At 37.0% G+C, this 27,654-nt stretch overlaps 1 protein-coding gene across 4 annotated transcripts in view; it reads left to right on the forward strand.

Moving 5' to 3' along the window:
* The window catches only part of TMTC2 (transmembrane and tetratricopeptide repeat containing 2), a 246,532-nt gene that overhangs the window by 145,807 nt on the left and 73,071 nt on the right, over positions 1-27,654 (forward strand). For all 4 annotated transcript variants that reach the window (XM_027679808.1, XM_027679809.1, XM_027679811.1 and 1 more), the window contains 3 exons: positions 14,149-14,263; positions 24,994-25,079; positions 25,950-26,134. In XM_027679808.1, the coding sequence (XP_027535609.1) occupies positions 14,149-14,263; positions 24,994-25,079; positions 25,950-26,134 (386 nt within the window). The remainder of the gene's footprint in view (positions 1-14,148; positions 14,264-24,993; positions 25,080-25,949; positions 26,135-27,654) is intronic.

Below are 27,654 nucleotides of genomic sequence, written 5' to 3' on the forward strand. Positions count from 1 at the left end.
CTCTGTTTTCATCGACTCGTAGCTGTTTCTCCTCAATAGTATTTTCTTCCGAAAATTTTGGAGTGGCAGCATCATTTTTCCTGATGGCTCTACTTTTCCTCTCTTCTCCTGGAAAGAGCTTCTATCCTAGGCTAAAAAGCAGCAAGAGATCCCTTCAAAAACTCCCCATGTGGGAACTGATAAAGAAGTAGAAATCTGTGAAGACCAGCTTTGCTAAAGCAGAGATGAGTGTTTTGTTCCACATCCATCTGTATTCTGGGCTAGCAGGATGAAAGCCACTCATGGCTGGATGCCGTGTAGCAATATTGAGCTGATGTGCTGTACTAATAAGGTCATTTGCAAGGCGAGCTTTTAGCATAGGTGCAGTTGTGTACTAATGTGGCAGAACTGCTTTGCAAATGGAGTTGTCTTACAGGGTGATGGTTTATAATCAGGTCCTCTGTGTTGTAGTACGTGTTAGAATATAATCTCATCTGCTGCTATGGGACTTTCAGGCTAACATATTCTGTGGTTTCTCCATCTTCAATTGTCAGTGAAGAAATGGGCGATAAACACCTCACCAGCATTTTCTTCTGGTCCCTTCAGGGGCATCTTGCAGGCATTGCAGACAGATCAGTGTCCTGCCTCAGGTGACAAAGTCCCTACCCCCTCAGGCAGCCACAGCCTTTCTACAATTTATGTTCCTCCAGGCTGTTTTTGTCAATCATTGACTATGTGGAAAAAATACTCAAAAGCATGGGGCAAGGATTATCTCTTAAAAAGCCCCCAAAATACACTGTGGAAGAGTCAAGTGAGACAAGGGTAGTAATGCTGCCTCCAAGCTACCATGTGTGTGCCAGCTTCCCTGGCTGCCTCAGTGTGTGGCAGACAGCTGCCATCCCTTGGCTGGTGGATTCGTAATGAGGACTTGGGATGCCTTAGCTGCATTTTTCTGGTCTTGTTCTGCTGTTTTGGTTATGACTGGTATTTCAAATAACTTTAAAGTGATCCAAGCATTACCTTTTTACAGCTTGTCAGCACTTGAGGGTGAAATGTGCAAGACTGTTTGATTTAGTTTATGGATCCTGAAGTGGGTGTATGCATGTTTTGACCCTAGGGAGGGAAAGGCACAAGTGTTTCTCTGTGCTGCTTCAACTTAATGAGCAACCCAACTGATATAAAACCATTCCCATTATCTGAGTGTTCTTTTATAGTGAAAGACCCTCCCAAAATGTAAAAACAAATAAAAAAGTTAAAAGTGGATGGTGGCTGTCATGTCGTTTTCCATTACTGTGGGTCATTCTGTGGTGATGATTACCTCTTGTTTAATATAAAATTATAATGACACACAAAATAATTATGCTCATTATGCCTCATCAATTATAGTTTTCCCTGTAGTACCAAAAGTGAGCTTGAAAAAGCATAATCTTTTTCCTCTGGGCCGTTTCATACGTTGCAGTCCTTATCTGAACATCAAAGGTATTTATATTTAATGTACCTGTTACAGACACTGATTAAGGAAGTAGAAAATAACAGAGAGAGGCTTAGACAGCTAGACTGCCACAGAAGTATTAGTTGCTTGGTCATATTTACTGATGAATTTTAGTCTTCTGGTATTTGCCATGACATTTGTAAGCAAGCTTTGAAGATCCTTCCTGGAAATAGTTGACCAACTACACCACGTGGATGCTGAACTTTAGCTATGCATTCAGGTTTTGCTAAATTTTTGTATGTGGCTACTGTTTTTGAAATGGAATGTACAGAAAGAACAGATACTAGGCTGCTTCCAAAAGCCATATTACTGCATTATTGTGGCTCTACACCTGCTCTGATAAGCCCTGTGTAAGCCCTGACTAAAGTTGACCTTGCAGCTGTTGGCTTCAGAATCAGTTCTGCATGTTGCTCAGGTGTTTGTCCTTTTCCATCAAGTATTAGTGTTAGTGAAATGTTCTATGTTCACATCTTGTGCAAGTCATTGGGACTTGCATATGTGCTTTAGTCCTTTCCTGAATCAGTTCTGCGGGAGAAAAAAATCCTTAATATCCATTACATGAAGACAAAGTTTGGGTGAGAGTATTGAGTTTCTTGGTTCAAATAAGCTCTACTATTGGAGTCGAATTGTTTAGATGATTCTGGTGATTGACACAAACACTGAAATAAATAAATAAATAAATTATTTTTTTGCAGGTTTTGCAAAGTTGTTCACCTGTGTGAAACACAGATCACCTGTGTTTTAAAGTTAGTATTATCTACCTCTTACAATGCCACTTTGAGTTAAACATCCTGTTCTTAGCATCTTGCTTCTTGCAGTCATTACCCCATTGTTCTCAGTGGGCAGAAGTAGGACCAAGACATGGTGTTGACAGAGAATAATATAGAATTTTTTCCATACAAATACAGAAAACCATTGTACTCCTATATTTCTGCTCTTCTTCCTACTCCAAGTTCTTATGAATGTGAATCATTCAATTCTGCTAATGTTTTCAGAAGATATTATAATAATGAAATACTCTTCTGGACCACAATGCTCCTTTTCCCTGTCCAACTTTGCTCTTTTTTTTTTTTCTTTTTCAACAGGGTTGTGAGATCTTCCTGCCTTGTTCTGCTACATTTGTGCTTCCAAAAGATTTAAAGAACTTCCTTTGCTTTTTTGACATCTTTGGCATTCAACCTTGATCAATTATATCCCCTGGAACTTCATCTTTCTTTTTAAATTTTTGTTTCTTTTTCTCTTTCCCTCCCCCTTATCATCAGTTTAGCATAGGATTGGTAAGGACTGCTGCTTTATTCATGTATGAATGCCAAGATATGAAGTTCAAATTGTGAAACTTCTTAGTTGAACAGTGCGTGAGGTACCTGTATGCTCATCTGAGCAGTCATTAAAAAGGTGGCAAGTGCATTTTTCTTTCATTTGTAGTTTTAATGTCATTTTATGTAGTTAGTTTACTGTTTAGTTTGCTAATACTATCTGCTAAATAAAATTGAAGGAATCCTTAAAGCTGAATTTAGATTATTTAATCTCTCTATGAAGCATAACACTGTTTTTTCAATCTGAACTGAAAAAAATATTCTCTCTGCTTTTAATATTTTTAAATACTAATTTTGAATTTGTTATCCAAGTTGAATAGTTTGTAATATTAATTTCCTCTTCTTTTACCATAACCAATGAGCTAGCAAAAGTATTCGCTGTATGAACAATTTTAAGTGTTAGTGTAAGGGGAAAGAAACAAGTCATGTGAGTTAGTTTTGTTCCATTTCATTTACATAAATTGGTTATTTTTAAAAAGGCACCCAAATTTACTTTTACTGAAGAGTTGGTCCTCTGACTTAAAAGATTTAAAAAATAAAAAAAATCCATTTTTTTATGCCCATCATTGTAGAGATTGTGTACTCTAGTTCTGTGCACTTGGGTAGAAGTAAATACTGGAAGCCGACTCCATCTAATTTGATAGCTTGCTGCTGTTACCCTTGTCTGCTCTTAGAAAATAATTTCCTAGTAGCAGTCAGTGTCAATAAGAAGTCTCTTCAGCAGGCAGTGAAAATACCAACTAACAGTGCAGTGAGGAAAACCAATTATAATACTTTGTACTAAACAGGTAAAGAAGCCATATTTCCTTCAAAGAAAAAGGATTCAATAAAACATTCTTTTCCATTATTATTAATATTTTTGTATCACTAGTGATGACTGGAGACCAAAGGAGAAGAATTATTTTAAGGTATGGCATTCTTCAAATATACTTATTAATAGGAGCTGACATTATGCTGAGAAGAAGCTGGTTTCTCCTCTAACACCTTTAGAACTTTGTTTTTGATAGCTATTGCTCTGACATACAGCTTGTTGTTCAGCACGCATTTTTTATACCTCCTAAATAGAGCAGTGTGTGTACTAACAACCACCACATTGAGCATTTGGGATTTCAAGGTTTTGGTGCATATTTCAGGTTTTTTATATGCAGCTTGGCAGTAAAACTCCAACTCATCTTTGGCCTAACAGCCCAAAATATTACTCTGCAAAGTAATTCTTTCTTATTCATTTGGTTTATTTAATTTCAATAATAATAAAATAATTCTAAAAGTGGTACAGTCACATTTGTATAACATTGTACTGAATAGAAAATGTGGGTTTTGAAAAACGGAGCAATTCTGCTAATGAGCTTTACCTTAGTCTCTGAACAAACCACTTTAAACTCAGTTTTTCTCTCTGGACTGGAACTTGTAAGACATTATTGTAAGAGATTGGATTATTATTTATTTATATATTTATTTATTTAAATTTTGGTGATCCAAGAAGTTTTGTATTAAAACTTCTCCATATTTATGGTAGTATTATATCCCTCCTAACGTAGTTGATGAATACATATCAGGATATATAGTCATTATAGTGATTCTTGACATATTTTTTAGTCAACTAGTTGGTCATTAGTAAGTTGTTTGTGAAACAACCATAGTTATCTAGAGCATTTGAGCATGCCACAGACAGCTTGGCCTCAGCAAAGCAGTCTGGTTATGCCAAATATGGTAGAGAGCTGAAGAAAAATGGTTTACAGTTCAGGTCAAAGTCTGAATTTGTTCTCCAGTGACCATGTTCTCTCTTTCAGTTCTTCAGTAGTGCTGTAATTTCCTCTAAAAACCAAGTCACTGTGGGATATGTGCTTCTCCTTCCGCAGGATACGAAAAAGCCTGATATTCTTCCTTTTTGTCTATGTAGAGGTCTGGAAGCAGGGATTTCCTGCCCCCCCCTTTTTTTCCCCTTGGAGTATGGTCCAACAACATCTCTAATCTGTGAATCTTAAATTTCAGGGGGATAGGAAGAGAATTTATTATTAACTACTAGCTAGACTTTTTAAAGATACAAACAATTTTGAGACATGGACTCATCAGACTGTTATTTCTTCCCCTGCCTTCCCTGAGGTGCTCTGCAAAATCATTCAACAAGCTCATCTGGGCTGAGAACTGCAGTGCAAAAAAAACCAAAAACCTGGCCCTGGTAAAGGAGGAGATAGCTTTGGCAAGGTGAATTTTTTGTAACATATCAAGTAAAATGGCTTGTTTGGTATTTTCTTTGCCAGAAAGTGGTAGATTTTCTTTTCTAGTTTGACTAAAGGACAGGCCTTTGGTCTGTATTTGTGTGGTGGAACTATCCTGTTTTGTTTTTCCAGAGGGAGTTACTTTTAATTAGAGGAAAATGAGATTATCTGGATTGATTCTCAAGCTGAGCATGCCTAAATGCATTAGATAGTCATCCCATTGTTTCATTATTTTGCCTTTTTTTTCAAAATATGTCAACTCTGAAAAATTTCTTTTTATGTAAAGATTTTTTTCCCATGAGTTACATGACTTCATTTTCCTATCTGTAATGGATTTCATATCAGTACTGAGGTCACCTTATTTAAATCTGGTAGAGAAACTAACCTTTAATGTGGACAGGACAGTAATTTACATATATAGCACTTCTGTTAGTGTAAAATACCAGTGTAGATAGATAAATACAAGTATTTTATGAAGATCTCAAATACCCCTCCTTTGTAACAGGGAGTTTTATTAACAGTTAAACTATCATCATTGCCAACCCTCACACATCCAAAAAGTAAATGATGGCTGATGCAATTATAGTATGCATAAAAGGCTTGCAGTTAGTTTTGTTTTAAATTACAGAAAAGATCGCAAAATCGAATGGCTGAGTGCTCAATGCCATTTCCATCTCTTTCCTTGAATCCTCTAGCACACTGACCTTTTCTTTGAGGTCTTAAAATACAAAATTTTGGAATAGAGACTATTAAAGATGCTAGTTAATAGTTGTAGTGTCTTTAATTAACGTTACTGCTGACAAAAAATGAAGGAGGTAATTTTATGACCCACCTTCCTTCCTGCCACCTATATTTCCATTCTAGTGGGGATATGTATTGTCTGGCAGAGCTTCACAGGCTCTGTCTAACCTTCAAAAGTGATTTAAAACAAAACAAACAAAACCATACAACTTCAAGTGTTATGAAAAGCCTGCTTCCTGGATTTGCAGTAATTTGCCTTTTTCAAGTCTGATAGCTGTTGTTTGAGCACATCTGAAGATTTTCTTGGTTTGACAAACCCAAGCGCTGATTTTCCCCTCCCCGTGGCTCCTCTGTCATGTTTCCAGGACACTGTCCTCTCTGTTCCCCTTTCCTGGAAAGAAGCCAACAATGACCCATCCACTTTGAGGACCAGAAATGATGTTTCATTGCTGCAGGAGGCTGGCTTACAGTTCATCACTTTGGACATAAGTGATAATTTTGAACGTATCATAGATAATGGTTTTTAGAATCATTCCTGCTGTTTAAAAAGTTACATAATTTGACAGATTTAGTACATGGTCACCTCCTTGCTTGAGTCAGTTTGGAGCTCTGAGGAATTCCTCAGGGTTAATCCTGGGATGACTGGGGTGCCTAGACATGTCCTCTTGTTCCACTTGTATTCTTCTGCTCCTTTGTCCTCATTTAATTTTCTTGCATGATTTAGATCCATTGTCTCTACAAAATATGGTTCCTTATAACACGAGACTTCTGGGTCAGCACTGTTGTCAGCTCTGTTCCTGACCATTGTGAAGTTTCGTGGAATAGGAACTTTGTGGCAGTAATGTCTTATGATGTTCACACACGTGCAGTGCAAAAGTGTGATTGGGCTCTGATTGAATAGAACAGTAACTAGATTATATATTAAGGGTACTGTGATCTCCTTTTTCTCTTTTTTCCCTAACCCGAATCAGTTTAGTTGTCTGATTTGTACCATACCCTTCCTAAAAATCATTTTAGCATGAGGAAGTGTGTGGCAGAACTGATGCCTGGGGGTGCTAGGTGCAGAAATTGCTTAAAACAGTGATTTCACCAGAGCCACTGTGTCATGAAACATTGCCCTGAAGTAATCTCTGACAGTTATCTCCTTTGACAATGGGACTTCCATTGAAATAAAATATAATCTATGTTTATCAGTCTTTCATTATTACCTTTCTGTCAGATGAAAAGCTCATGCACTGAAGTGTACCAACACAGCTCAGGAAGTAGAAAACTCTTATATTCTCAACAAGTCTGTGATCTTGCAGTAAGTAGCTTTAGCAGAATGTTTTTGTCAGAGTTGCAACATTAAACAGAATCAAGTTGTACAAAGACTGGGAAATGAGAGGACATATCCAAAATAATGTGTGTGTTGGTGTTTTTTATTTGTTTATGTATTTATAGAGAGCACCTATGACATTGCAGTGAGGTTGTGATTTCTGCTTTGAATCTTTTTAGAGGTTCTGCAGTATCAGCACTGGTTTTAAGGGCTGAATCTGGTTTACAGGACAGCTTTGTCTGTAGTATTGTCTTTCTATTCTGGGAGAAGTGTAAAGGCTATACATGTAGCACACTGGCTGCACGGAGGCAGCTCTTGAGAGATGTGAGATGGTACCACCGTCAGAGAGATGAGTGGTTGGGAAGCATGTTTCTTTCTGATTTTGTCTGTTGACTAGTACTGAGTGAGGGCTATGCTGTTAAGAGTTTCTGTAGTGCTACCCTGAAAATATTTTACATTTTACTTAACTGGAAACAGTAAGTTTTCAGTTTGATCCTGTGGCACCTCAAACAAAGGCAATGGTGAGAATTTCTTCATACTGTAATCTGTCAGGGTGTATAGGAGAAGTGTGAGTATGGGAGTTAAGCATACTCCCCTACTTTTCATTGATGGCTCACTTTCCTATTCAGCCAGATGGTGGAGCACTCCCACACTCGAGACTAGCTTCATCAAAGCTGATTGGATTACAAAAATCTGCAAATATGTCCTAGGCAGAATGAGGAGTCCATACTCTAGACTAAACAGGGTAAATGGTGAAGCCAAAGAACACTTTAACAGCTGCTCAGTCTCATCTCTCAGGTTCATTGAACTGAGTCGCTGTGCTATCCTTTGAGGAGGAAAAGTTAATTTTTTGTAACATAGCAAGTGTAGTGGGTATATCAGGCAGTGATGCTGAGCAGTAGAGAGTCATGCACTGGTACACATTTGCATCAGGGTTTCAGAAATAAGAAACAAAACTGAAGCACTGCCTGCCAAAAGTGAGTTGGTTAGTACCCGTGCTGACATAGTGTTGGATAGCTTTCAGAACACTGCATAGTTTTCAATTCTGGTTTTCTTTCACCTGCTGTCATTACAAAAGCCCTGCAGTTGATCAACAAATGAACTGTTGAACAAATGATATAAATAAGTCTGTCTCAACATTACCACATAGCCATTGATATAAAAAAAATAAAATCAATGTGCAAAGTAGATCAAACTTATAAGTTATGGATATATAGAAACCATTTATCTCACCAGGAAACAGGAAATAGGGCAGTTTTGCAGTTGAGTTAGCAAAATGGGGTAACTTGATCAAAATGTTCTATTAATAAGTGAAGTTTTTAGAGGATAATTATTGCAAATGATATGCGTGTATTTATGATATATTTTGAAAAAAAATCATTATTTCTTTGAAATGACAGGAAAAATATAAATACCTTGTAGAAACCATCATAAAGAACTTATGCAAAACCTGTTCCACTTTGAAAGTAGTAACCTGTAGCATTTAAATGAACTTTTCCATTCTCAAACTGCTTAAAAACATTATCTAATTACATTTCTGAATATCTTTTTGAGAGCTAGTAGCTCTGTATGGTAGAAAAACTGTTTTAGATGTTGAGCTTTCTTCATTACTTTTTTTTGAGTGTGCCGCTGAGCTTTCAGAGGTTTATTGGGGAAACCTGTTGTTCCTCTGCTCATGAAACTGTTTCTCACTCAAGCACAAAGTGATTACCTGATGGAATGTGAATGCTAGAGACTGGAGCAGCACTCTGCTTTATCAAGTAGTACCCTTGGAAGGAAAAAGTCATCAGTTGCTAATGCATCTAACCTTTCAACAAAAAAGGAAAAGTTGTTTTTCTTATAACTATGGTTATAACCATTCAAATGTGAGTAATATAACTGGTGCTGTGCTATTTCTTCACACTTATCCAACAAAGATAGTTTGGAATATTTGGATATTGGATACTTGTTTACCTCTGTTACAAGTATCAGCCTTTGTTTTTTTTCTTTCCAGTAGGATAAATTTTCCATTTACAAACCTCGGTCTTAATGTTTCAGCTTATGTCTCATGAAGTAGATCACGTTCGAAGTCCTCAAAAGACTTAAAGGAATGACAAATTTTCCAGCTTTTTTTTTTTTTAATAATTTTATTTTAAGCAATCAGATACTTTGTATGCTCCCAGATGTGTGTTATGAAGGTCCACCCTTTAACAGAAGTTAAGAATATAGATCAAAAGATAAAGTGCATAGACAAATATCAATCTTCCCACAAAGTTTGGATTGTAAGTAATGTAGTTTACTTGGCCCTTGTTTTGTGAGAATACTAATTATGTGGGGAAATATTCCTTACATTTCTTTTCTGTATTGCAAGAACAGAATCATAGAATTACCGAATATGCTGAGTTGGAGGGGACCCACACGAATCTTTGAGTCCAACCCTTAGCCCTGCACAGGACCATCCCCAACAGTCACACCATGTGCCTGAGAGTATTGTGTTGTGGCTGAGGATTGTAATGAGAGGGAATGCAAACTGGAACTGCTGTTTCTAATTTCACAAGCTAAGGAGTAGTAAATAATGCACAAATATCTGTAAAGCTCCATAGATGTTTTCTTGGCTTGATGTGCATTTTTCTGTGAACTAAAGCTTCTAGTTTGGAACTGCTGACAAGTTGATTACAAATGACTTGGCTGTTTCCTAAATACTTCAGTCTTTGTTCAAGTAGTTTATTTCACTCCAGTAATAATCTAGTCCACACTCTTTAATTAATTCATCTATTTATGGTTTAACTTTTGTTTTGTAAGTCTGATAACTTAATGTGAGAACAGTATTGCAAAATTTCAGTAATTTGTTCCTGTGAATTGTGAATATCACAGATCAATTTTTTTAGGTCATACATTTTACTTCATTAGTTTTCAAGTATGTTTTCTCCTACTAAAGTTTGCAAAAGGCATTTTTTATGGCATAACATACTAGGAAAGGCAGCATTTTCCTTTTCTATATTATTTTTAAAAGTTCACCAGGTTATATTTTAATGATTTAATAGTCAATATTTGTTGGATTTTTTCTCTCCTTGTTTCAGCAGAGGTGTTTGGACACAGATATGTTAATAAGTTGTGAGTTTCCAAACAGATTTTATTATTTTTATGGATTATATAGGGGTGACGGGTAGGAAGGAGAATCCTGCTTAAATACTTTGAGTTATCTTTGTTAATGATTTGTGTTTTTATTTATTTTTTTTTTATTTAAAGCAAACTTTTGGATCAAGTAATCCACATATATGCTTTTAACCCACCTGAGTGCTCTTCTCTGACACTTTGTTGCTTTGTAATTTCCATTTCACTGAATAGCATAGCATGATTCTTGATTCAGTAGAAAGGGAAAGTTTTATTTAAATGAAAATATTTGCACTCATTCATTTCCTTTTCACGTTTGTTTTCGTAATTCAATTGGAAGCTGAAAGTTTACCTGTTCTCTTTAGTAAAATGTGCGTCTTAAATCCAGGCAGATTAGACTGGACAATGTTGTTCTTCTTTGCTGTTGTCTTGCTCTCTTCCTGAATGAAGATGCTTAGAGAAGGTTTAATGTACCAGCCTGGTATTTTTCAGTCTTGTTAAATCTTAATCTTCAGTTTCAATTAGATAGTTGAGATATTAGACGTTAAACTTGAGGCTGAAATTTCTCATATTCATTTTCATTTTGAAAGCACTTAAATTTCTGGTGGCGTAAATGCAATATTTAAAGTTTAATAGAAATCTAGTTTGATATGGCCAAAATTATAAAACCTAAGCAATTGTTTATTTCCTACTTAGCTATAAATAATATTTCTTTCTATTTATTTTTTAAAAACCCTCCAACAAACAGCAGAACAAACCCCTTTAAAAAGTTTCATTTTCCTGCAAAGAAAGGTAACTAGTGTAGGAATTCTAAAGCATTGGGAGATTTTTCAGTTTATAAATGATTTATGATAGAGGTGATGAAATGGATTTAATTTTTAATATGCCCATTTATATTGAGTATGATCTATAGAAAATTAAGCAATTAAATAAAGTTTAAATGGATTGACTGTTTTGTAGGTGAAATGTGAATGTTACATTTGTTCCCATGCTATGATGGAGTATTATTTCTAAAAGACCTGGGTCTGTTTTGGTCTCTTTTTTTGTTCACAGGGAATTAAGCAGCAGGCAGAAAGTAAATATTACAAAGCTCTTTCATTCACAGCTTGCTTTTCTCTTTTGCTAAATAGAGTCTTCTATAGGTGAAAATTTGAATTTTTAATTAAAGATTAAATTGCTGTGTGTATATATAATTATATATTTTCATTTCCCCCCATGTACAGATGGAAAATAGTTGACTGATGAACTTTAGTTGGAGTCATAGGTATGTTTTTAACAAGGATGTGGCTTCACTTTGTTTCTATTTCTGATGTGCCCATAGTTGAACTGATATTGTTACAGTTTTGCAGGAAAAATTTTGTTTGAGATGTGGCAGTTAATAATTGAAATTCATTGTTTTTCCTATGGTTAGTTGCACTACTTAAGACAAAGCAGGAGTGAAGTATCTCTTGTAGCCTCTTTTCCATGTATATGCACCATCCTCTTTTACCCTCCCTCATGTACCAAAAACCAAGAGGATGTGGTTGCTGCAGATATTAGCTGTTCATAACTTCTAGGGCTTATGAGTATGATCTCTACTCATAAGCATTTTTTCTGCAATATGTTCTGTATAGCTGCATCTCCAGTCAGAACTAGGTCATTCATCTAACTAATTCTGTATTTAAATGGATGGGAAGATTTATACTAAGCTTTTATAGTTTGGATAAGTAAAAAGACCTGTTTTTCATGTCTATGTTAGTGATAAATTGTGAGATTATCATGTTTTATGTTTGCTATTTTCTGCTACTATCACTTCTTCTAGTGCATCACATAAGGTTAATCATTCACAGTTTTAGAATTTTAGACAAAAGTCTAAATGGAATACATTTAAAATGAAATAATGCTGATTAATTATTGATTGATATTAAAAGCTTGACACATTATTTTGCAAAACGTAAATTAAAGTATTGCCTTACAAATTATATTAACTCAGATAAATATTAGAGCTTGCGGTATGAAATGAAATGAAGAAGAGAAAATATTACATTTAACAGTGGTAACAGTGTATTTTCAGTCTAACAGATGAAAAAATGAGCTGAATCATTCTTCTCTGCATCCTTTCCTTTACTGAGCTTCAGAATGTTTGGGAGTAAATAACTATATAGCAGGAAAATTTTATCAGTAGTCCAAATGGTCTTTTGATGTAAAGCTCTGTTATGGGAGATCAGAGTGAAAACAAAAGTACCTAGAGATTATACGGAACGTACAATTATGTCAAGTTGAATGACCATGTGTTGCAGAAGCAATATCAGGATATGTTTTCACAAATTAATTTAAAAACCATATAGAAATCTCTGTTTTTCTTATAAGCATTAATGCTTACAGGCTGGCTAGTCACCTTAATTGGTGCTTCCAAAACGGTTTTTTTGCATGTAAAAAGGAAGAGTAGCAGTAATGGGGAAATAAATGCAGAATTCTGAACATATGATAGCAAAGAGTGTAAAAGTTCAGTGACTTTGAGAATAGTTTTAGCAGCTTTACTTCAAAGTGATGAAACATTTTTGTGACTTTTGTTAATTTATTGATAAATAATGTTTGAATTATTTCTCATCTTATTAAGTACTAGGCTAACTGAAGTGACTAACAGAAATGTTTTCTTTTCTCATGGAAATACTGCATTTATTTTTTTCCTTTGGCTTTACAGAATATGTTGTGCACAGTTGGATGACATGATTTTTATGAATACTAAAATGATTTAATATGTTTTTCCCAGTAATGATTAGTTTATTCTGCTCAGAGGAAATTCTGTTCCATCCTTACGATAGGATGGTTCTGCAGCAAACCACAATAGCTTGAAAGCAATGCACTTTCTGAGGAAAAAACACACATCACAATTATCAACCTATTTAGCAATGTTAGATTAAAACTACACTGAAATTTTGCATTGGGCAAGATTGATGCAAATTCTTATAAAAAAAGGGCTTGACTAGAGTATCAGCATTAACTGCTACTTGAGCTGATATTTATGGTTAGTATATCTGGAGGAAAGAATATTTTGACATATATTTGTGTTTGGTGGAAAGAGCATGTATAACCTTTCCATTGTTTTTTCTCATTAAAAAATGCATGTGTGAAAGTAGAACTTTTTATGAAACAACTTTGATGTATTTATAAGCATAATGTGGTTTGGTTTTTTTTTCCCATGTGCACAAACACATACACTATAACTACAATGCCAGTTAAACTAGCTTTCTAAATTCTTAGTAGCATGGCTGTGTTTTCAATAAAATGTTAGTTCCAATTCCTTTTTTAAGTAGTTTTTGTACTACTCAACAAAACTGCAAAGGAAACATGTGGAGCCTTAAATATTTTTTTACCTGAAGTCCTTTATAGATGGGCTATAAAAGCACACTGTGTAACATAATAAATTGTATGGAAAGGAACCACATGTTTTCCTGGTAGAAAAAATGCATTTTAGTGATCTGTGTAGTATGTTTATATTCATATGGCATATTTTTAATCCTGGTTACTTACTTAACCATTCTTTCAATTCCTGCATCATATGTCAAATTTTCATACTTCGGTGAGGGCTACAGCTTCTCTGGGAAAATTTCTTACTGTTTAGGGTCAATAGGCTTAAAAAAATGCTAAAACTAGGAAGATGCCCCAGATCCACATTTCACTCTGTGGATTTTTATTTAGAGGTGATATAAAATAAAATGATCCCTTGCCTTTGCTACAGTAATTTCTAAAGCATGGAGACATAGTTTTTTTAAATTTCCTTTTCCCACCTGAATGCATGTAAATCACCTCTATGAAATGTGAGTCTCACAATAAGAGATCCAGAGATCCAGAAAACTGAGGGAAAAAAAATTAACCAACCTCCCCTCCTGTTCCATAAAAATAGTTTCTTTGTGAGGTTTGTCTCCCTGAGGAACTTCCTGATACTTGGATACTCTGTCATGTGTAATTGGATTGTAGCTGTTTCTGAATACTGTTCTCTCCTCTTGACAGCATGGGGTAACCTTGGAAATGTTCTCAAGAGCCAGAGCAAGATTTCTGAAGCTGAAAGCGCCTACAGAAATGCCTTGTACTACCGCAGCAACATGGCTGATATGCTCTATAATTTGTGAGTATGTGTGGCTTTCCTGAAGTTGAATTGTCTTTGAAACCTGTTGTGAACAGAGCTATTGATTTAGTTCCTGGAAAGGGAGACGATGTTATTTGTTGCTTTCTAGCAGTCGTTTCATTAATTGTGCTCCTTAAACTATGGGGTGGACAAGGTTTTTCTTAGTCAACATTATCGTAGTATTCATGTAATGGGTATGGAGAAGGTAAACTTACAGTCTGCTTTAAAAGAATTAAAAAAAAATCCCACACTAAACAAAGTACCAATAGATGAGTTGTCAGCTGTGACCTTCCATCTGTTTCTAACTCCACTAAATTGTAGAGGTGTTATTTAGACTTCTCTTTTAAGTCTGAATAACACTTGGTGGGAGGAGCGTATGTAAGCACTTCCAAGCAAAGCCCAATACTCCTCTGTTAGCTCCAGAGGTCTGAAATGTTAAAACAGCAAATTACTTTTCTCCTGTGACTGACTTCAGAGCAGCATAGGTTAAACAAAGTTTAATTACTAGAACCCTGTTGTAAGTGTGTAAGAGGATAAATAACATGAGCATCAAAATAATTATACAGCAGGGAGAAAGATTTCCTAACTCATTAATGTGCCAGATCATGAACATGGAAGCAAGCGTCATGCTAAGCTTCTCACTGAGGTGAGATCATGCTGTGTGCCCCAACAAGGAGGGGACTGATTCTCTGGCTGAATATCCCACCTGCTTCCTGCTCAGCTCTGCTTGTCGTTCTGGTGCTCGCCCTCCCTTCCCCTCCTGCCATGACCCAGCCAGCCCAAGCCCCCAGAGTGGGGCTCTGCTGCAAGGCTCATCACCTCCACTAGCCATGTGCTCTTGGTTCATGATGGTGTGCAGGACAAAATCCAGGTAGCTGCCATTCCATAGATAGTAGTATGAAAACAATGTCCTGAGTACGGTACAAAAATGTGAATGTTAGATAATCAAAATGTGCAAAACTAAATTCAAATAGTAAGGCTCTTCAAATAAATAAACAAGAAAATAATGTTCTGCCTGTAAGTCCAGTTTAAAATGGCCACTTATCTAAAAATGAAGTTCACATAGTTTTCTTATCTCTGTTAGGCAGTGAAGAGTATGCAAAGCATATTTTTAAGAAGAAACTCTTTTTGATGACGTTTATAAAATAACTTCTGAACACAGCAGTAGATTGGAGGAAGTAAAGTGACAAGATTGATACTTGTACATTTCTCATATGCCATTCATTTTGGTGATGAAAATTATAACTATTAAAGTCTTTTGAATACCTATACAGTACTTTTGTCTCTAACTCACTGTGTCATAGAGGGAAACTGAAGTTAATACCAGGGTAAGAAGAGGAAAGGGGGTTGGACAGTAAAGACAGGGATATAAAAAAATCACATTTCAGTTGTTTTGCCATTCTCAGAATAAGCTCCTAGTTTTCCAGGTTTTCATTGATATACAAAATATATGCTTATAAACCTTCATCTCTATTGAACAGAAAATTTTTTGAAATTCTACTGAATTTGTGTGGAAGGAATTTAACTAAAATGCTGGTTGGAATATATAGGGCATAAAGTCACCTTAAATATACCTTTGAAAGTAAAGGAAGTTTAATTCTTAACCTTTCTACTACTATATTGAATGCCATAGAATCCTTTATTTTTTACAAAAGCTTCACAAAACCATTAGTTATTTAACAGTAGTTGAAAAATCTTGCATAATTTTTTTGGTTTTGTAGTCTTTCTCACTGTTGGGTGCTTCAAGATCCACCAGGAAAACTAGGTGGTAAATGGAGTGTTCTTTGATATTACAAGACCACAGATGAGTCAATTCTTTTAAGCACAAATGCTCAAGAGCTCCTTTGCAATTGAAGTCCATCCTTGGCATGTAGTTCTGTGAGTGCATTTTACAAAAGACCTCTCTAATGGAAAAATGTGTCTTATATGTGCTTACAAGAGCTCTGTTAGTTTTGCTGTTTATGGTTTTCAGTATGTGCCTTTGAAACTGCAACAGTAACTCAATAGAAGTCTAGACAAAAAGCATCCTTACAGTAATTTAGAAGCAATGTATGTTTGTTATTGTTTCTAATCACTTATGCCTCAGTATTTGATACAAATTACTTGGCATATGCAGTCCAGTGTTCACGCACAGCAGCAACAGATCCAAGTGCTCTCTGATTGAGGAACAAATTATTAAGTTTTAACTCACAGTTTTAATGGATAATAATCAAAGAAAGAAACTATGTACACAGAAGAGTTTGTTCTCTTTCCTTCTTTTTCAATAAATGGAAATGTGAGGTTGGCTTAGAAGTTGGCTATTAATACATTAAAATCCAAAGAATTTAACAGATTAGATGAATGGCTGATTTCAGTGGTATATTATTTTCTGACTGTTATACCGTATGGCTCTGAGTTACAGCTGCTTTTGCCATTTAGAATAATTTAAAATGCATTAATTTAGATTACATAGTTACATAATCTCCATTTGAAGGTTTGCCTGATTCCTCACATGTTATTTTCTGGTGTTCAAGTATGTCAATCCTGTAATATTAAATAAATTCCTAAACTTTTAGAGACCAGCAGAATTTTTTTTATTATTATTTGGATTTCTTTGAAAAAAAAAGAAAAGGGAAACTGAAGAAATTGCAAAACCTGAGTGTAGGCTAAGGACTTGAATTATTGTTTGGAAGCTTATTTTCTGGAAGTCTCATGAAAAACTCAAAGGGTAGCTACTGGCAACTCTGAAAGCATTTGAGATTTTGATAGCAGTTTCAGTGCAGAAGGGATTTCAGTTGTTGTTTTATATTTTAAATGGAGAATGTATTACAATATGCCTTTAATGAGGTAGCTTCGAGAATACATTTAAAGTATCTTCCTATAAATAACTTCTCTGACATCTTTAGACTGCACTGCAGGTAATTTTTACAAACAAATTTCCAAGCCAACTTCTTAAATCTATGTAGCACTGCTGATTCCAGCTAGATTTCATAGGGTAGTAAATTAGCATAAGCAGAGTTATCTTTCTATTTTTTTTTTTTTGGTGGGGGGTGGGTTTGGGTTTTTTTAAGTCAGAAAGCTGTGTATTTCAATACTGTGAAGTACCAAGGACAGAGCTGTCGAAAAAAGATAGTTTATTCTTCCAAACAAGGGAATGTTCAGTAGATTAAACACAAACTAATTTAGTTTGTTTTGACTTTCAGTCTTTGTTGCCCTATGATTGTTACCTTAAGCTCATGGGGTTATTTGTATTGTCTCAAGTTGCTTCTAATTCATGTCTAAAGTAAAATTGCTTAATGGGTGAAAGAGAGTTTTGCATACATTATTTCACTTGTATTTAGTTCTGGCTGTGCTTAGAGTATTCTTTTGTCATCCATATTAATATTTTACATTACCTTGAGTTTCTCAGCTGATTATAAGGATGTCCTCAATCTGACATAAATATTGAATATTCCTTTAAAATTTTACTAATTACTTGAAACGTTGTATTTTTTGAGTATACAATGCCCTATAAAGGATTGCAAGCCATCCCCTTGCTTCTCTTCTGAAATATCTCATTTTGCCTTTAGTGATACAGGGCTGTGTATACAAGTTTATTATTGAAATAATTTAATTTCTTTGAATAAGGTTGTATTATGAATTTTCATAAACTTTACACAGGAAAACTTAGGGTATTATATTCATAAATGTGGATGGTTTTAGGTTTCTGTTACATAAAGTCTCCAATAGTGGCTGAAATTTTTATCCTGTAAAGTCTAGGATTGCAGAAGTGGTTTACATGCAAACTTTAACTCTGCATCCTTGGGTAAAGATCAATATGAGCAAAGTTCTTCCTCGTCTATTGTTGTTAGCCTATTTAACAACTGAAAATGTGTTCCCTGCCTTTAAAGGTTTCTGGTGTAAAAATCTGCTTATCGGATACAAAAAGCACTAAAAGCAGGCTGACCTACAAACCTGTGTTGAACTGTTGTTGAACCTGCCCCGGACAAAATTCCTGCAGCAACTATGAAGTAGAAAACAAGTCAAGGTTATAGTTCCTCTTCCTTGATAGCCCAGAAGTTTTTATCATTCAGGATATCGAGTTAAAAAGCAAAGAGGATGTGTCATTTGGTATCTGTCCAAGTACTTGGTTATTGTTTTTCTCAGCTGTGAATGCAAACTTGTTACAAACCTGTCTGGAATTAATCTCTGCTTTGCCAGCCAGCTCTTTCTCTGTCAAAGACAGAGGCTAAAATTTGTATTCTGTTATAACCATACCTTGATAAAATGTTGCTGTGTTGCGAGTGACTGGTGGTGTCCTGCAGTGCAGAACTCTACTCTGGGACACTTTGTAGGGCCTATATGAAGTACAGGTATTTTTCAAAGTAATACTGAGAGGTGAAAGGCATTCAGTGACCTAGCTATTCAATTACATATCTCAGTATTTGAAATTGTGGTCATTTGTAGTCCTTACATAAACTTTCACCATTTTATAAAATTAGGAAAATAATTGTTTGAGTCTGCCATTCAATTTCAAAGAAGGCCCCTCTTGTAAGAGGTTCTGTCCAGCTCTCTGTCTATGTTGACTACTGTGGCACATGAGGGGGAATAGAAATCTGGTTTGAGGACTGCAGACATGGCACAGCCCTGCCCATTGTCCAGAGGAGTGACAAGAACAGGAGCAGTGCTATTCCTTATCCCCACGCCAGTCCTCCCTCTGTCAAGGAAACAGGAGTTGTGACAGTGGATCTGGTGCTGCATGTGTAGTCAAACTGCACCAGTAACAGAAAAAAGGACGATATTTGCTGACCAATTTGCTTACGTTTGGGAAGCTCTTCTCTAGATCTAGGAGAATGTGGCAGTTTTTTATTGTGCTATCTGAAAGACTAGAGATTGTTTTGGGGGTGATGGTTTTGTTTTGATTTTTTTTTTTTTTAAACTAATGGGACTATAGATTACTATGCTTAGTGAGTTCCACAAAGGGAATGGTCGTTCTCTGTATGTTTGGGTTCTTATTGAATAAAAAAAGTAGGATTTATGGCAGCATCCATACCCACTAGTTTTGCAAATTACAGGGAAAGAGTTGCCTTAGGCAAAGCACATCCTCTCTTGCTGTGTGGCTGGAGACACTTCCATGTAGGGAATAAAAGAGGATTATCCTCTATTTCTTTCTTTGTTTGTCAGTGCAACATTTAGGTAAATATAGTCCTTGGTAGATAATCCCACCTGAAATCAGGGAGGAACATAGCTTGAGGCATGGAAGAACTGCAGTCATGGCAAAATAATAGCTAACAGCCCAGGTATTGGTTGCTATAAACCAGTAAACAAAATCGATTAACCTATTTTAGTATTGTACCTGGCTATATTTTGTAAGTATTTCACTAATATATGTGTTTACTTTGACAGTTACAGTCCATTTATGCCAGCTTTAGTCACTAAGGAGTTTGCTTTGTAAGTAGACCAACTGGCTTTAATAGGGACTACCAACAGATAGAAATTAATATGTAACTTGAGAAAAAGGATAGATGATCTACCACCTGTTTATATTCTGTGACTGCCTTCCCGTTCTCAAAAACATTTTTGTGCCATTAGTATTTAATGACTTTGGGTCAAAACCAAAGCAGAGGAAGAAGACAGGAAGATTTTTTATTGTTGGTCAAGCAAGGTACATAAAAGTTGTCAGCTTAAAGAATTCAGGAAGGTTACAAAGAATTCACTTGGGGAAATATTTTCCTGCAGATATTAAATGAGCAATTATATTTATAGAGGTAATGTGCATCATTTCTAGATAGTCAGAACTTGCTTTTCATTTTTTCCTTATTTTTATTTGTCTTCCTATTAGAAAAACAGGATTCTGAGCCATTTCCAAAGTCACTTGGTGAAGTTAGCTACTCTTGAAAGTAGTTAGCACATATCCTCCATTTCATAAATGATTAACACTCCACTGTAAAAGTAGCTAGAAGTAATGCAGGCAAAAAAAAAATCCTGTTGTAATGTTCCAGAATCTTGCTACTTGTGATAGTTAGATCTTCTCTCCTAATTAATCCTAAATAAATTCATGGGCAGTTTATAACTGTCTACTGCGTGTCCTATGGTTTAAGTAGCTTTTTCTTTACCAAGTACTTTCATCCTCATGATACAGCAATGAGATAAGAAAACCAAGAGTAACAGCAACAGTACCAATGACAGAGGGTGCAAGAAAGGAACAATTCGCACGGAAACCCCCCAGTAATGGGCAATACCCTATGGCTTTCTCTGCCACGCTGCCCCCACCACTCCCTCCAGCTCAGAACCAGCATTACCCAACTGCTCTCTCCAGCTCGGAACTGGGGCCACCCCACCGCTCCTTCCGCCACACTTACTTGACCAGAAGGAAGCCCTTCTCCCTGGAAGAGACTCCTTTCCCCCTCACCTCCAGCAATGATGTGAGGTGGTGTAGAATAACCTTCAGGTCCTAGACATGCCCTCTCCTGGCTACTGCAAAAATTACCCCTGTCCTGGCTGGAACCAGGACAGAGCCTGTCTTGTTGCTTTCTGTTCATCTTGACAACCGTGAACAATTTTTAGGGCCAGCCACTTTCAGAAGCAACCCTGGGACTTGCTGTGTGAACTCAGGGTTGCTGGAGCAGCCAGCAGAGAGCCTTGGGAATGAGTTTCCTGCTGTGCTTTCAGGGCCCTTACCTTGGGATCCTTCACCAGCCCCGATGTCTTCGCTGATCAGGTCCGCTGATTTAGCAATGCAGTATCAAGGTTGAACTGTGCTGTTCCTCAGAACCTTGTGTCTGCCTCTCAGATGTAATGCCTAGCTGAAAATCAACATGAGTTTTGTTTTGGAAATGACTTAGATGCTGTGAAATACAGCGATGGAAAGGAGAATATAGGACCTGTTTTGCAGTTTTGCTTGAACTGATTTTGAAATAAACAATAGTTTGTCATTTGTTCCTAGAACTTATTTTATATTTTGCTCAAAAGCTAAATATTTATAAGAAGCTGGTAGTGTTTTCCTTGTAGAAACTGGAGGCAGAGGCAAATATTGCTCATTTATATTCCTGTGTGGTGACTGAGACAGTAGACCTGTGGAAGTAATAGTGGGAAATAATGTATTTGGAGACTAGGATTATCATCCTCTAAAATGAGAAGTGGAAGATTTCACAGGCAGTATTAATTTTGGCAGTAACTAAATTTGAACTGTTTGGTTTTTGCATTTTGTCAGTAACTACATAGAGATTAGCGAGTATATTTATATACCTACATTTTATTTGATCTTAAAGCTAGAGAGGATGTGATTTTTTCAACTGGGAAGTGAGGTATAACTGTGCCTTAAGCACAGCAGAAAAATAGTCTGAAGACAACCTGGATGCACCCCAGGTCTAAGCATTGGCACCTCATTGATTATGTCTTGGTGCGACGGAGAGATGTCCGCGATGTCCTCCATACCCGCGTGATGCCCAGCGCAGAATGCCAAACAGACCATCGGCTTGCGCGCTGTAAACTCAACTTTAATCTCAAATTCAAACCCAAAAGGGGCAGTATCCCAAGGAGAAGACTCCAAGTTAACGATCTCCAATCAGCCACAGTAAGAGAAAGATTCCAGGCAAACCTTCAAACTAAGCTTGATAACCATTCCACAGATTCTGCAGATTCCTCTCCTGAAACAATTCGGCAGCATATTAAAAGCAGCATCCTACAATCCTCTGAAGAATCCTTAGGGTTCTCCCTCAAGAAGAACAAGGACTGGTTTGATGAAAATAATCAAGAAATCCAGGAATTGTTGAGGAAGAAGAGAACTGCCCACCAAGCACACCTTGCACTGCCATCCTGTCACGCAAGAAAAGCAGCCTTTCGTCTTGCATGCAGCAAGCTCCAACAGAAACTCCGTGACATCCAGAACAAGTGGTGGATCGATCTAGCTGCAAAAACTCAACTATGTGCAGATACAGGGGATCACAAAGGATTCTATGAGGCCCTGAAAACAGCATACGGGCCTACATACCAAGTCCAAAGCCCACTACTCAGTGCAGATGGTCAAACGCTTCTGACAGATAAAACCTCCATTCTGAATCGATGGTCCGAACACTTTCAGACTCTTTTCAGTACCAACCGTGTAGTCCAAGACTCAGCAATTCAGTCCATCACACAACAAACAGTGAAGTATGAATTGGATACTGCTCCCACTTTAGGAGAAACCCTCAAGGCCATACAGCAGGTGAAAATCGGCAAGGCAGCTGGGGTTGATGGAATTCCACCTGAAGTCTGGAAACATGGGGGCCTTGCACTCCATGCTAAATTTCATGAGCTTGTGGTGCGCTGTTGGGAACTAGGCAAACTACCTTCAGACCTTCGTGATGCAGTCATCATCACTTTGTATAAGAAGAAAGGTACTAAATCAGACTGCTCAAATTACCGTGGTATTACTCTGCTCTCCATTGCTGGCAAAATCTTGGCAAGAATACTTTTGAACAGACTAGTACCCGCTATAGCAGAAGATATTCTACCTGAAAGTCAGTGTGGCTTCAGAGCCAACAGGAGCACCACAGACATGATTTTTGTTCTCAGACAACTGCAAGAAAAGTGTAGGGAACAGAACAAAGGTCTCTATGTAACCTTTGTTGACCTCACCAAGGCTTTCGATACTGTGAGCAGAAAAGGTCTTTGGCAGATTTTGGAACGTTTAGGTTGTCCCCCCAAGTTCCTTACAATGATCATCTCACTTCATGAGGATCAGCACGGCCAAGTCAGATATGGCAACGCACTTTCTGAGCCTTTTCTAATAAAGAATGGTGTGAAACAAGGCTGCGTTCTCGCTCCTACCCTATTCACAGTCTTTTTCAGCATGATGCTCCAAAGGGGCACGGCAGACCTTGATGATCAGGACGGTATCTACATTCGATATCGTACTGATGGAAGCCTATTCAACCTAAGGCGACTAAAGGCCCACACTAAGACCCTAAACCATCTTGTCCGGGAGCTGCTCTATGCTGATGACGCCGCCCTTGTTGCCCACACAGAAGCAGCTCTGCAGCGTTTAACATCCTGCTTTGCAGATGCTGCTGAGCTCTTTGGGCTGGAAGTCAGCCTAAAGAAGACAGAAGTTCTCCATCAGCCTGCACCTCAGGAAGTCTTCCATCATCCCCACATCACCATTGGCCAGTCAGAACTCAAATCAGTCCAACAGTTTATTTACCTAGGCAGCCTCATCTCCTCGGATGGTAAGATTGATGGGGAGATAGACAATAGGTTAGCGAAGGCATATAGTGCTTTTGGAAAACTCCATAAAAGAGTCTGGCGTAATAAACACTTGAAGAAAAGCACCAAGATCAGTGTTTACAGAGCCATAGTGCTGTCTACTCTTTTATATGGTTCCGAATCATGGGTCATCTACCGCCACCACCTGCGTCTCCTAGAACGCTTCCATCAACGCTGCCTCCGTACAATCCTAAACATCCACTGGTCAGATTATGTGACCAATACATCTGTTCTCGAACAGGCAGCAATCACAAGTATTGAGGCCATGCTACTGAGAACACAGCTGCGTTGGGCAGGGCACGTCTCCAGGATGAAGGACCACCGCCTCCCTAAGATCCTGCTTTATGGTGAACTTGCCACCGGCTGCCGCAAGAGAGGAGCTCCGAAGAAAAGATACAAGGACTCCCTGAAGCAACAACTCAGCCTCGGGCATATTGATCACCATAACTGGTCTACTCTGGCCTCCAATCGGGAGGCCTGGAGACACACCATTTATAACGCTGCTGATGCTTTTGAGAAAGCACGCAGGATCACCCTTGAGGAGAAAAGACAACACAGAAAGAATCGAGCCTTGCAGAATATACCATCTAAGGAGTCTTTCTGCTGTGTCTTTTGCAACCGGACTTGCCTCTCTCGTATTGGCCTTTTTAGCCACCAACGCGCTTGCAAGAAAAGTGGGTAGAGCCCTTCCCAAATCTTCGTTCGCGAAGCCTAGCCATGATGATGATGATGATATGCTTTTTTCAGTCTTCTAAAACTTTGGGAACACTGTAATGCTGTGTGCCTTCATTTAAGCATATAATGTGCATTCATGTCAGTGGTGTCCAGACCACCTATTTCTCAGAAATTTGTGGGTGGCTGGCTGGTGTAAATTGTAATTCACAAGGATGTTTGTCTTAAAAGCTAAATTAAAGTCCATGTGTTATGGAACTGGAAGTATTCAGTATAATTTTTAATAGCTCTTCAGTTTGTAAAATTGCTTAGAACATAAATAATGCAGGAAAAGTGTAACTGTTGTAGGTGCTTAGCTGTACAGGAAATAATCTAGTACAATTGCTCGACAAGGGGACTGGTTTACATGACACATACCAAGTGCTAGGTGGTTAACTTTATCATGCATTTGAAAAAGACCTGCTTATTTCAAGTCAAAAAAAGATGACAGGCTAAACTTGAATGACTTAAAATACCTCCATCATACTCTATCCACTTTAAAAAATCTCACAGGCTAACATTTTCTGAACTGAGAAAATGAATCTTCTGGTTTCCAATAAAGTCAAGACTTCTGCATTTAACATCTGCTTTTTAAAAGTCATATGGATGCGCCTGATGTCTATGAAATCGTACTTTTACACAAAATAATTTTTGCACTGAATTGTTAGTAACAGAGTGGTTAAATCTCTGAAATACCAGTCAGCATATTTTTCTTTGTTACTTGAGTTTTGTTTTCAATATTTGTTTTCAAGTTACTCTTCGTAGTAACCTCACTCTCTTTTCTGGTTTTCTTTTTATTTTTTTCCCTTATGCAGAGGATTACTCCTTCAGGAAAACAGCAGGTTTTCAGAGGCATTGCATTACTATAAACTGGCAATTGGAAGCAGACCCACACTAGCTTGTAAGTATTTCAACTATACAAGGTTGTATAATATTGACTACAGTTTTATAAAAAATTTTCCTACTCCTTAATAACACTTTCCTTTTTTCAGAAGTTTTTAATTCAGAAAGCAAAAGGTGAAATTGTGCACTTGAAAGCAAGTGTTTATTAGTAAATAACTATGTTTAGTGTGGTACAAGGAAGAAGCACATAATGAGTTAAACTCAGCAGCACAACTAGAACCTAAAATGCTTTTGATCTGGGATGTTGAGCCACAGATACTACTGTCCAAATTTTCAGGCTCTTGTTTGCTGTTCCTTACAGCCACTCCCTGGTATTTATGGTATGCATGAGTAAATAATACAAATATTTTTGAAGTCCTTTCATTTTTCCTTCTTTCCTGGGGAAAATGGAGAATAATCATTGGGATGTTGCCACATGATTGGTTCTAAAATTAAGTGGGTGATTTTTAAGATTGCTGAGACTTTCTTACCTTCAGTATTAAATCTTATATATATGTATATATACATATACATGTATTTATGTATAAGTATATGTATATTTTCTGTAACATTTCAAGCAATCGTGTTATTGCTTGATACAGTCCTAATAAGAGGAACGAAATGGAGTACCCTGCCTAACCATTGTTTCCTTCCCTCCTTACTCAGTCTTTATGGCCACTTTCTTCTTTCCTTTGTCTCTGTACTTCTACCTTTCATATGTTCACATATTCATTATATGTTTATCTATAATAATAATAATATATGATCTGTATTATAAAAAACAAAATTAGATAACCATAGGATCTCTACTAGATGCTACTTTGAATTAAAACAGTAGGTAAAACATAACAAAACTCCATTGAAAGTAACATTTTTTCCCTCTTCACAGCTGCCTATTTGAATACTGGTATCATCCTGATGAACCAAGGGAAGACAGAGGAAGCCAGGAGGACTTTTGTGAAGTGCTCAGAGATCCCTGATGAAAATCTGAAAGATCCTCATGCTCATAAAAGCTCTGTTACCAGCTGTCTTTATAACTTAGGAAAACTTTTTCATGAACAAGGACACTATGAGGTAAGAATCCAGATTTGTCTATTAATATCACGATAAAACATTCATACATAAATAATATCTACTGCTTCCACCTAGACTTTCAAAATACATCACAGGCACACATTTCACCAAATCAAGATTAGCATTCTCTACAGAGAATATTTAGTCTCCACAGCTACAGATGTGATGGTATTAATTAGCAGTGTGATATTCTCATGTCAGAGTCAACATTAGTACTGGTCACATCTGATATGTGTAAATTCATTGGTTTTGCCTTTGTACCTGTAGCTGGTATGCAAAGGATATAACCTGATTACAGACCAGTCAACCTAAAGTGTACTGGCTTTATAATTCAAAACAGGAAAAATGCAATTATGTTTGCTTTTGAGTCTCCAAAAATAAGACCCAGTTGAAACAATTTAAAACTTCAGTGATTAAAAACATCCCACTATGTGCTATTTTCAGATAACTTGACCTAAGTGCTAAAGCGGGTTGGATATTTTTAATGTAAACATATGCTACACCCAAGCCATCCCATCTCATTTACATGTGCAAATGTGACTTGTGATTCCTTTCCATTTTCCCTGATGAATTTACTAAAACTGGACATTCACTTTAGTTTTGACCTTTGGCAGTATTTAGAAGAAAGTCATTCTCTCCTGGCATTGCCAGGCATACTTCAGAAACAGGAGTTGTGCGTGGTTTTGATCCATACAAGTGTTCCTGACCATGACAGTTACCTCAACTGTTTAAGATTAGGCACGCACAAGCTCTGCAGATTCTGTGTCATCTGTCTGCTCATCCAGCTCTGTCAGATGGCTGCTACTAATTGGTTAAAACACAGACAGCTAATGCACACATAGAGGGAAGAGAACAGCAGCATGTTGTCTGCGCAGCTGATACAGTGTAGAGCTGGATGGTTTATATTCTTAAAATCCCTTGCACCTCAATACCTGGGAGGGACTTTAGGAATATAAAACATCATATTTCTGCTTGGTGGTTGTTGCATTCTTGATTTGATCATACATTTAGGTTCTTTTCAAGCATATTTCAGCCTTCATAAGCTGTGACTGTTTGATGCAGAGCTAACAGACTGACCAATAACCATCCAAAGTGCTGAATGAGTAAGTGTGTGATCAAGTAATTTAAGGTACAGCATATTTGCGAAGAGATTCCTGTTTTGGCGTTCTTGACTTTATAGTGCGTCTCATTCTTTCTGTGGAGCAGACTTCGGTTGTGAGGATTATGTTTTGTTATTACTTGGCAGTAGGCATTGATTTCTTTATTTTTAGGTCACGGTGTAGCTTTTTCATCAGAAAGTTCTTTGTCTGCAATTTGATATTACTCCATATTCTTTGACAGCCTGCAGAATTTTATGTCTGTTTATAAACTCATCAGTCATTAAGGGGTATAAAACAAATGTTCTTGTTACTTCTGCCTGGGAAAAGAGATGCAATATTGGAACTAATCTGATCTCTTGTCAATAAGCTTCACTGAATTTGGTAAAATTCAGGTAAAAAAACTCTTTAAAGGAGAAATTT

The sequence above is a fragment of the Neopelma chrysocephalum genome, unplaced genomic scaffold (assembly GCF_003984885.1).
Source record: "Neopelma chrysocephalum unplaced genomic scaffold, ASM398488v2 Primary Assembly neopelma1_59, whole genome shotgun sequence".
NCBI classification, from domain to species: domain Eukaryota; kingdom Metazoa; phylum Chordata; class Aves; order Passeriformes; family Pipridae; genus Neopelma; species Neopelma chrysocephalum.